General features: G+C 42.4%; 1 protein-coding gene across 1 annotated transcript; it reads right to left on the bottom strand.

The window, feature by feature from the left end:
• Positions 1-6,341: 6,341 nt before the first annotated feature.
• On the bottom strand, positions 6,342-6,908 carry ASCL4 (achaete-scute family bHLH transcription factor 4). The gene has a single exon (XM_040594202.1). The coding sequence runs from the start codon at positions 6,906-6,908 to the stop codon at positions 6,342-6,344; it is 567 nt and encodes a 188-aa protein (XP_040450136.1).
• Positions 6,909-11,197: the final 4,289 nt, after the last annotated feature.

The following is an 11,197-nucleotide window of genomic DNA, read 5'->3' as shown; positions in this document are numbered from 1 at the left end:
GTTCCCAACCCCTATTAAAAAAAAAAACAACCAAACCTGAAAAATTGAGAAATTTGATTTGCATTTTGAGACACTCTTCCCACGGGGGTTGGCTGAAAATCAGTCAAAGGTTCAGAAGCTTTTGGAGACGGGATGTCTCTCACGCAGAGCATAGTCTAAGCTTTATTTCCATTGGAAAGTAGACAAAAATCCGCTAACAGGCTTTGTTTTGGATTTGCAAGGTGTGAGACTGCTTGAAGCTCCTGGTCTCCCTAGGAAAAGCACAGTGGCAGACCTCTGCTCCAGGGCTGGGTCATGAGTATCCCAGCCTTTCCAGCTTGCATGCATGCAGCTGCTGTGTTTCTTGGGGGAAAATGGTTCTTGTGTAAGCCGTGAACAATAAAGGGAAACCAATTAAACCAACCTTTTCTCGTGCTTTTCCTCTGAAGTGTATCCAATAAACCCAGCCTTGGTCTATGCTCATACTATCCATTCCTGAGTTGGGTTTTAGTTGTAGCCCACTTCATTTTTTGACTCATTTTGCAACTGGACAAAGGTTTTTTCTTCTGAGGCTGTACCTCACTGCCAGGGTAGAGCTCTGAATCTTTATTCTCACCCTCAGCCCAGGCCTGGTAGAGGCAATTATGCACACTGTAGCTGCTGTGGTGCTAGTTGTACCCTGCATGCATGCTGTGTGCTCAAGCCATGGAGGGACAGGTTCTAACAAAGGTGATAACCAAGCACAGGTGTGACACCAGATGACTTTCACCTGGGTGGGTAGGGGGAAGGACACTCTGATGACAAAATTTATTGGGTTTGCATGTCAAGGTTGTGGTAGCTGGGGATGTGGGGGTACAGGCTGCTAGAAGCTTTCCCCATGTCTGACAGAGCTAATGCCAGCTGGCTCCAAGATGGACTTGCTACTGGCCAAGGCCATCAGTGATGGTGGTAGCACTTCTGGGATAACATATTTAAGAAGGAGGGGGGAAAAACCTGCACAACAAACTGCAGCCAGAGAGAGGAGTGGGAATATGTGAGAGTAACAATTCTGCAGACACCAGGGTCAGCGCAGAAGGGCAGGAGGTTCCCCTGCAGCCTGTGGTGAAGCCCGCGGTGAGGCAGGCTGTGCCCCTGCAGCCCATGGAGGTCCACGGTGGGGCAGATACCCACCTGCAGCCCATGGAGGGACCCATGCCAGAGCAGGTGGATGCCCAAAGGGGCCTGTGACTCCATGGGAAGCCCACACTGGAGCAGGCTCCTGGCAGGACCTGTGGACCCATTGGAGAGAGAAGACCAGGCTGAAGCAGTTTTGCCAGCAGGACTTGTGACCCCATGGGGGACCCACGCTGGAGCAGTGTGTTCCTGAAGGACTGCAAGCCGTGGAAGGCACCCACTCTGGAGCAGTTTGTGGAGGACTGTTTCCCGTGGGAGGGACCCCACACTGGAGCAAGGGAAGAGTGTGAGTAGTCCTCCCCTTTAGGGGGAAGGAGTGGTAGAAACCCATGATGAACTGACCGAAAACCCCATTCCCAGTCCCCCTGCGCTGCTCAGGGGGAGGAGGTAGAGAAAATAGGGAGTGGAGTTAAGCCTGGGAAGAAGGGAGGGGTGGGCGGAAGGTGGTTTTAAGTTTTGGTTTTATTAGCCTGCTCTCATTTCATTGGTAATAAGTTAAACCATTTTTTCCCCAAGGCCAGTCTGTTTTGCCGGTGGCAGTAATTGCTGAGAGATCTCCCTGTCCTCCTCTCGAACCACGAGCTGTTTGTTATATTTTCTCTCCCTTGTCCAGCCAAGGAGGGAAGTCAGAGCGGCTTTGCTGGGCACCTGGAATCCAGTCAAGGTCAAACCACCACACAAAAATAGGTGGCCCATTCACTCCTGAAAAACACTACTAACCTCTTGCAGAGCACACTAAATGAACATGCCGGTTCCTATTGAGTTTCCAGGGTCTTGGCTCAGGTTAGCTGAGTCATAACATTTTCATGCAGCTCTGTGGCACCTTCTGAGTGGTGTGCCACCCTGTCAGACTGCTGTAAATTCCAAACAAATGTTATTGTCAGTCCATTCTCATTTTACCAGCATGCTAGCCTGACGCCTCTCTGTATTTGATCCACCACTGACTGTATGGAGATCCACTGAGATATGGAGAGACATCTACCTTTAGAAACAGCTTCATTCCTCTAGTTTGTTTTCCCAGCAAGGGCAACTTGGAGAACTTTCCACTGCTCTGTCAGTAGACATATTCCCAGTGAGGCAGAAAAAAAGTGTAAAAATCATGTGGGAAATACATGAGTGAGCATTTATAGCAGATTTTTACCTACAAGCACACCTTCAGGTTGACAGAGAACGTTGCTCATCTTGTGTTTATAGAGCTTCCAGATCTACAGCTTGGACAGCCTTGTGGAAGAGCTAGGTACAGCTGCAGTCTTACCATTTTGTTGCTCCCCATTTGTCTACAATAAATTTATCTCCTGTTCTGCAGCCATTCCTCTGTATGCTGAGTATTACTAGTGCTGAGTGTCCACTGAAGTTATATTTGCTAAGGATCTATTTTGGAGAGACAAACTAAGACCTTGCTCTGCTACAGTGATTGACCTCAGCTAACTTCAGCGGGGCTCCCCTCTTGGTACCACTTGACAGTCTCTCTTCAGGATGTTTTGGATCTTGATTTGCCTCCTTCCCCAGTATGCTGGTGATGGATGTTTTCAAAGAATCATTATTTTTGAGTGGACATTCCCTGTTCATTTGTTCCAGTGAGATAAATTGGCCCTGATTGCTTTACTGTCTGAACATTACTTTTCCATAGTGCCTTCTGGTTTTCTTTGGCCATGTTATTGACACTGTGTAATATAACATGAAAGGAGTGTGGATGGGCATTTACAAAGAAATCAGCTAAACAGCTATTAGAGGATTAAAGGCAATCCCATGCCCAAGATTACACATCTTTAAAGTGCTGATAATATCAAGGAGCAAATGGATTTGTAATTTAATGGCAGAAGAGGGAAGGCTTCAGGTGTGCATTTTTTTCACATTTGATAGAAAGATTAAAGTGTCTGCATTTGGTGTGCAAGGGTTTGATAAAGCTGTAGCACGGTTGCCTATGGGTATCAGTATTCACCTTTCTTGTAAATAGTAATTGCACCACATGGAGAGAACTCTTCTGGTCAACATTTTTATTAAAACTTTAATTCTCACGATGACAAGCTGGATCATTGTCTGCTTTCAAAGTCTGATAATGATGCACTTTAGAAGCTTTGAAGAAAACCTTTGTCTAGACAGAAACAGCTCAAGAAAGCTTTTGAAATGTATCATTCACTTTAAACCTTTGCTGGTGCCTGTAGGAAGCACTGATCCATGTTTGGGAGATTTTGAGCTGTTTTCTGCTTCCTTGTGCTAGAACCATGCAAGAGGTTTGCATGACAACAGGAACTGTGAGAAATAAAAATGTAGAACCTTCCTAAGGAGAGCAGTTCAACCTGTGACGTATTTTTTCCCACAGAAAGAATCTCCTTTTCACCTATAAATTAATTTTCCTTTAAAATGAAATTAAGCTACATGTGACATTCTGTCTTTTATATCTTCAGCATTGCAGTTGGATTGGGAGGTATTTGAAGGACATCTCCAGAGCTGTTAAAGATGTATAATCTAAAAAAAAGTAGCTACAGTTTTATTGAAATGTAGACTTTTAACCAGTCTCATTGATATGAGGTCCAGAGGCCTTTTCCAGAATATTATTTCACTAAATCCAGATTTGGTTCTGACTGAAGATTATTAAGAATATGCAACAAATAAACTAGTCCCACCTAGACCTGCAGCAGATCAGCCTAGATCTCACAGGGGAAGAGACACCCTACAGTGGTCATGGCCAAGCAGAGGCCCAGGGTGTGATGCTTTCCACTCAGTTAGACTCCCGTTGAGGAACATCCCACGTGAGCTGAAGCTGAAAGGGGGCAGAGCACGACCTAGTCCACTTCTCTGGCCAGCCTACCCAGCTGTTCATGGAGAAGGTGGCACGCTGCACCGTTTTTCTAGGATTTGGAAATCAGAGGATTATGGCTCCTGGATATATCTCTCTGTAGGGGTCAAACCTGTGTGATAACCAATGTGACCTAAAAATTTATTTGGGGTGTCATCTGATGTGTTCTGCCCAGGAAACTGGTCATTCTGGCAATTTTTGGTTTTATTTTTAGTGGTTTGGTTTGATCTGGCTATTTATTTGCATTATATGTATATTAACTGTTTTTCATCTTCAGAGTGCTCTACGAACAACTGTATGTTTCATAGAATGTCTCAGGTACTCTGAAGAAGTGTATGCTTTTCATAGATAACAAAGATTTAATCTCTGCTTTGAGGGAGAAATGCAATTCAGGCTTCCTGACAGAGTTACTAGCAGCGCTACCATATTTCCAGAAATCTCAAATCTAAGGCAGGGGGAGAGGCTCTTGTCAGGGACCACAAAGGAAAGAAAAAAAAAAAAGCCAAAAACCTGGTGGATCCCAATCAGACACTCAGAGCATTACCTTGCCCTGTGCTTTCTTGGATAACAAATACAAACGCTTACGCATCAGAAATTAGTGCTTTGGCTCTGGGTCTGAACTGTCCAGGTAACTAGACCTCTACTTCTTGGATCTGGAAACAGACCCTGAAAAAGTAACAGCCTTTAGAAAAACAAAATAATCATCAGAAAAGAAAGCTGGCTACCACACAAAGAATAAAGAACAAAGCCTGTGACTGCCATGGATACAACAGCTAAAAGTATACAAATGTTTAGAGCAGTCTTGCTAGAAATCAGAAAACAATTCTGATTAGATGACCACACCACAAACCTACTCCATATTTAGATTTAAAAACCTAGTTTAAAAATTTAGTTTCATAGGTAGGAGTTCATATTTACTTCCTATCAGTTTTCTTTATTCTTTCCTGAAAATTCATTACTCCTGCAAACAGTGCTCTCCCGCTTGTTATCAATTGAAAGAAAAAAAAACACAGCCAGGATTAATTCAATTTTTTATTTAAATGAAATTGGCGGACACATTTTGAGGTATTTGATCAGCGTTTGTTCTTGTTTATACATGAGTATTTTTTCAGGTGTTCAGTCAACATGATATGGAGGAGAGACAAAAAGGTACAAAACCATTTCACTAACATGAGGCCAAAAAAGCAAAATTTTGAAAGGTCTGTGGGAAGTGTACAGGTACGGAGGAGTTTACCCCATATCCTGAATGAGATTTAAGCACATAGCTAAATGTTATTTAAATCTGGCCTTGGAGAAAGGAAGATTTTAGAGCAATTTGGAGACAAATTCTCATTTTAAGTAGACATCGTACAAATTAAAGGTATTCCATAGATACAGAAATATTAATTTTAAAAGGTTTATTCTTTGAAAAAGTAATACAATATTCTTACCAAAATAAGAAATACCTACATTTTCATGCAGATGTAAACTGATAGATTCAGTGTTACCCTTTTTGTACACACCAGTACCTAACCACTACAGGAACATATTTCTAAGCATGTAATTTCTGACCTGCCAAAAAGACACAATCAAGTCTATTTTACCCATTAACTCAATTTTCAGAAAAGAAGGAAAAAAGCTGGGAAGTATTGTCAGTAGAACTTTCCTTTCAAAGGTATAGTTTGACAGAACTCAGTTTCCTCTTCCTAGCATTGATTAGAATGGAAGCGTTACTTTTATTTTCCTGAAAATTATTGTTCAAATAATCACCAAATAGCCAGTGTCCAATGTATGAGTTACTTCTTTCACTCTAGAAGGTGCCATAAAAGAAATTAATTCCCAAATAGAGCCTTATTTATATTTTTTAAATTGTATTTTCGGACATAGAAGTATTCATGTGATTTTCTGAATATTTTAGGGAAAGACATTTTATCTAAATCTTACCTTTCCCAGTCCACATGTTTGCAACCCTGTGCATCTCAGGTTAACAGTCAGAAAAAACAGACAATAAAACTTACAAGAGGAAGCAGGAGAAAGGGGAGGGAATTTCCTGAAATGGATTTATCTGCTTTTGCTGTCTCATCAAGTGAAAGACGAAAGAAAATAGATGAACAGAATAAAAGCGGCATGAAAAGTAGAATGCAAATGTTGCTTCAATTTCAACAATCCAAAGGAAGTTTAGTAGCACAGCTGAAGCAACCTGAAAACTACCTGTTTGCTTACAAATCATCTTTAGGTTTTGTACAGACAACATTTAAAGTCCTTTGACATATTGAAAATACCTTCTTTTTTTTTTCCTAGCTGTTTTTCCTTTTCCTGGTATTCATTTTCATCTGTAGAAAAATCCCCAGGGTTTTAGATTTGGTTTTCAGCCGAACTTGAAGCTTTCTGCCTCCAGAGAAGCTGTTACCTAGCTGCCTGCCTCCTCAAATTCACTGTAGGGAGATGAAGCTGAAGAGGTTTTAGACTCTCCATCACTGTTGCACTCCCGCGGGGGACCAGGACTGGGAGGTTCCGGGAGCTCCTTGGCAGACAGCGGTTCCTTGCTGTTAGACCCTAAGGGATGGCAGTCCAGCAAGCTCTGCAGGTGTTTGATGTAGCTTATTGCAGCTCTCAGGGTCTCCACTTTGCTGAGGCGCTTGTCAGCAAATTCTTTGGGCAGGTGCTCTCTCAGGCGTGTGTAGCCCTCATTCACGCAGCGGACCCGCTGCCTTTCCCTCTCATTCCTCTTTCGAATGAAGGCAGGCTCAAAGGAATAGTCGTAGATGCCCACGTAGCCAGGAAAAGGAACATAGGGGATGCGACCTGCGTGCCCACTGTAGGCTTGTTCCCAGTAAGACGGGTCCAGATGGAAGGGAACCCTAAAGGGCTCCCTCAGGGGGACCCCACGGGGGTGCACGTGGCTGTTAGCCAGGGACATAGCTCCTGGAAATGCAATCCTGTTCAACAGTCCATCATCATCTTTATTGCTGTCCATGTTTGGTTTTTTTTTTTTTTCCCCACTGGTGGAATGTCAGTTCCTGAATTTGGCTTCCAAAGCTTGTATCAGTCCAAGCAAGGAGGAAATATTTGTATGGATTCTCTGCCCCACAGGCTGTAATTTCCTCCTGTGGTGTATAAAAACTCGGATCCCGAAGCACTGCTAACAACTCATGAGGTCCACTCTGTGCCTGGAAATGAGCTCTAAGCCTTGTTGATTTTATAGATGTAGGATGCCAGCTAATTTACAGACAGGCTTTGAGGACCATCACTCCACACTTTAAACCCTTCTTTTCCTCTGATCTTCATATTTCAAAAGATAATAAGGGGGTTCCTGTGTATTCCTTTTCTCGCAGCTTGAAATTATGACCATAAGAGCTAATGCCAAACATAAATAATCTTCCAAGCTCTAAACACTTCTCATGTATTGTAATCCACAATATCATTTGATATAATTGTCTCCAAGAGACGGGTAATTTGCAAAGTTTACAGGGATCTTCAAAGTTTTGGCAGAACTCCTCCCTTTCAGGAACCAAGGATCTTCTGTCATCTGAAAACTACCCAAAGGCTTTTCACAATGAAATCCAAAAGACAACTGCAAGCTTTGTTGTTTCGGCTGCTCTGGTCTAACTGAAACAGCTCACAAGCAGTTTGCAAAACTTATATGGCATGTCTCTAGCTTTCTGGGGAAGCTGACACATCTTCAAAGGAAAGAGTGCTCTCTTGTGGTTGCAAGTCGTGTCAGATCAAGAACGCATACACGCAAGCGTAAGAGAAAACCTGCTCTCTTCTCCCGAAGAGAGGCTTTTTCAAGAAGCGTGAGTTTCTACAAATTGAATATGAGCATTTTCAAAAAGTCTTCAACACTTTGCATGTTTCTTCTCATTGCAGGAATGTTCTGGTCATCACTATGAGCACCTGTCTCAGATAAACAAATACAAAGGTGATGCCCTGATTGCCCCGTGTAGCTATTATTAGATGTTTACACAGGCTTAACTGATAGACCCTACACACTGCTTTAATTAGGCAGTTGAAAATTCCTCCTGACTGTGCCAGGTCTGTGCTGCATCATCCAGTTTGCCTGCAGCTTGCCAAGGAGAAGAGGTGGACAAAAGACAAGGACTTCTGGCAGTATAAGGGCGTAATGTCCTCATTCACACCTTTCCTTCAAGACAGCCTGTTGTGTTAGGATCTTCTTCTGCAGCAATTGGAGGGCCTTTGACTTTTCCCATGTTGTTACTCAAGAGCTCCACAGTTACAATTTTTTCTGAAAAAACATCTTCACAGTTAACTGAATTTACTTTTATTGCCACTATTGGTTTGGGGAGTTGAACGTTTAGTCTGGGAGAGCTGTGGGAAGGGATGGACGTGAAAAGCTACAGGCATGTAAGCTCTACTAAAACTGTTCTTTTGCTCAAAGTGAAAGTTTCCACCCTGCTCAGTCTTTCATGCCAAACTGCCTCCGAAGCATGAGTAACTGAAACAACATCCTCCACTCCGAGAAACACATTTTTATGTCTCTGCTGAGTCAGAAACCTGCAGCAATGATGTCAGCGTGCATTTTCAAGTCAGCCTTCGTATCTTTGCTGGCCTATTCTGCAGCTTCAAAAAAACACGGTAGTCTTTACAGTACAATGAACGTACAGGCAGACTGTTCCAGACAGACATGAGTAAGAACAGTCCTGGACTCTGATATATGCCATGGGCAGGATCAGCACCAAAATGGCTCAAAAGGCAAGGCAACTATCCAACTACTTTTACCTCTATCGCTAATGTTGCCTAGCAAGAGCTGGTGTTTGAAGCTGAAGGTTTTGCAGCATTACCTAGGAGTTAGCTAATGCATTTCATGAGGGGTTGAGATCTTTTCCAGTCACAACTAAATGCCCTTCTAAAACACGTGCCATAGCTCAGATGGAAAATATGGGTATGAGGCAAGAATTACTGGGGAACGCCCCATGGTATGTGCAACTCATTTCAGATCAAATAATCAAAAGAACCTTTCTGCCTTTAAAAGAAGTCTTCAGAAATTGTTAAACAGTATGGGTTTTTCGGTATCACTTGCACTATAAACTCTGTTGTCCAGTAGAATTTTTTTCAGAAATGAATGCTTAAATGAAAATAGCTCATTCACTGTAGCACTAAAATAGGCCAGGACTTAAAGTTTTCTTAAAACAAAGATGATATTGGCCTCTAAGCAAACACCTGAAATAGGAAAAGGAGATTTGATCTGTGTCGTTATTAGATCTAAAATGCTGCTCTCTAGCAGTATTCTTGTAAGGGAATGGAAGCATGCCTCTCAGGGGTCTCAGGTGCCAGATCATTTCACAGCTCTCCATGACCTCGCCAGAAGCCTAGCCACGTTCAAAAGGCAGGGTTTCATTTCAGTTCCGTTATCCAAATGCACTGTTCCCTGCTGCCAGACCTCTCTTCTATGTTTACTGTAAATGCAGGTCACCAGCACTTCCAGAGTGTCAGAACTGCACCTGTGCTAAACAGACATCTGCTCTTCCTACAGAAAAGTCCATGTTGTTAATCCTTTAGAGGAATACATGAAGAAGAATTACAGGTGAATGTTATTTGTTAATCTGAATGATTGAAGCTGACCTCACGTCAAATGGACTCTACAGTCTGGTTTTGCTTGTGTGCAAGAGAAATAAGAAAATATGCTACAGGCTTTTGTTGAATATCTTGTTGACAATCTAATGTCACTTGCTTGGAAAGGAATTTGCCCTGGGCATGGAGCCAGTGCAAGGTCAACCCATCTTACACCCCACTGAAGGTCCTTGTTGAGAAAGTGAGCAGGATTAAAGCAACGTATTGTTCCTGTACCGACTTCTGCACAAAGCAGGCCCTTCTCCAGAATGTCTGCACGTGCAGACGCAGTGAAAGTAGCAGGGTTGGCCCACCAAAGGGAAAGGCTAATATGGGTTCTTTTTAATTTTAAGAGTAGATTAAGACTCCATGGATAATGTTCCTCTTCTAAGATAAGCCTTGATCTTTTTTCTTACACTTTTTCCAATTAACTCCTCTTCACACCTATGCCTGGATGTTGCTTTGACTCCACTGCAATTTAGATGGAGATCTAGGAATACAAGAATTAATAGTTTTGTGACTCTCTAATCCTGTTTTATCCTAAAGTATGGACCATCTCTTTCCAGCTCTATAGCTAGAAGTGAGAGCTGCACCTGAACCACCCAGGTTTATACTGTGACCATCACCAAAATACAGGCCTGCAAAGTGCTGAAAAGCCAATAAAGGCTGGTAAGAAATTTTGATTTTTTAATGTTAAAATGGTTGGTTTCAACCATTGCATTTTGTGTAATCTTCATTCAGTGTAAATCTGCTCGCTCTGAGAAAGAACCCAAGGGCAGGTTTGCAGTAGCAGAAGAGAACTGATTGTATCAAGATGTGGGCATGGTCCAGCAGGGACTTCTGCTCATGCCACAAAGAAGGACTGAAGTGTGTCTACTGCATCTCTTTCCCTCATGGTTTCACAAGTCTCCCTTATCTTTCAGTACGTCTCCAGGATCTGAAGACAACTTGAAAAATAGCTCTGCAATTTGTTCCTCACGCAGCAAGTACCACTATAAACGTCAAAAAACTAAGCTTTCAGGGGACATAGTGCAGTTGTCTTATCAAAACACTTCACATATAATAAGAGTGTTTGGTATATAGAAAAATATCTTCCCTTGCAGAAGAAACAGTTCTTAAATGTGTTTTATCACAATACCTTGGGTGTGTGGCATACATCTCTATAGACACAGATTAATTTCTCATTCAGTGACACTTTGTACTATCACTGGCTTCCTTTGATACTTGTACTTTAAACTGGTAGTTAAGATATCACTCGTTCAAGGGAGTAAAGTGACTACAAAAAAAAGCTGGAATCTCAGAGGATTCATGTTTGACAGTAGGAGAAAACACTCTTATCTGTGTATGACTACATCCAATCTGGCTCATAGGCTCAAAGTATTAGTTTCAGCTCAGATAGTTGAAATAGCATAAGGATTTTGGTGCCAGAGCAGTTCTGCGGTAGAATTACACTATCATAATTGGCATTAAGACGAGTGGAAGGCTTGGGATAACCTAGCATTTCAGGACTGAACCGAGATGTACTGGGTGTAATTGCGAAGTTGTAAGGATGAGAACTGAAAATGGAAGGTCTCAAGTCATCTCCTATGTAATAGACAATGCCGTGTGAAGAAGGATACTTTTGGGCTTGTAATCATTCACTGGAGTTTCTAAGATATGCAGTATTAGCACTAACCATGTGAATATGTGGTACTA

Source organism: Falco naumanni, chromosome 5, assembly GCF_017639655.2.
Source record: "Falco naumanni isolate bFalNau1 chromosome 5, bFalNau1.pat, whole genome shotgun sequence".
Classification (NCBI taxonomy): domain Eukaryota; kingdom Metazoa; phylum Chordata; class Aves; order Falconiformes; family Falconidae; genus Falco; species Falco naumanni.
The sequence above is the reverse complement of the archived record's forward strand: the minus strand, read 5'-3'. Positions and strand labels throughout refer to the sequence as shown.

Excerpts from the sequence above, each read along its gene's own strand:
- ASCL4 (XM_040594202.1), bottom strand. The coding sequence starts at position 6,908 with ATGGACAGCAATAAAGATGATGATGGACTGTTGAACAGGATTGCATTT.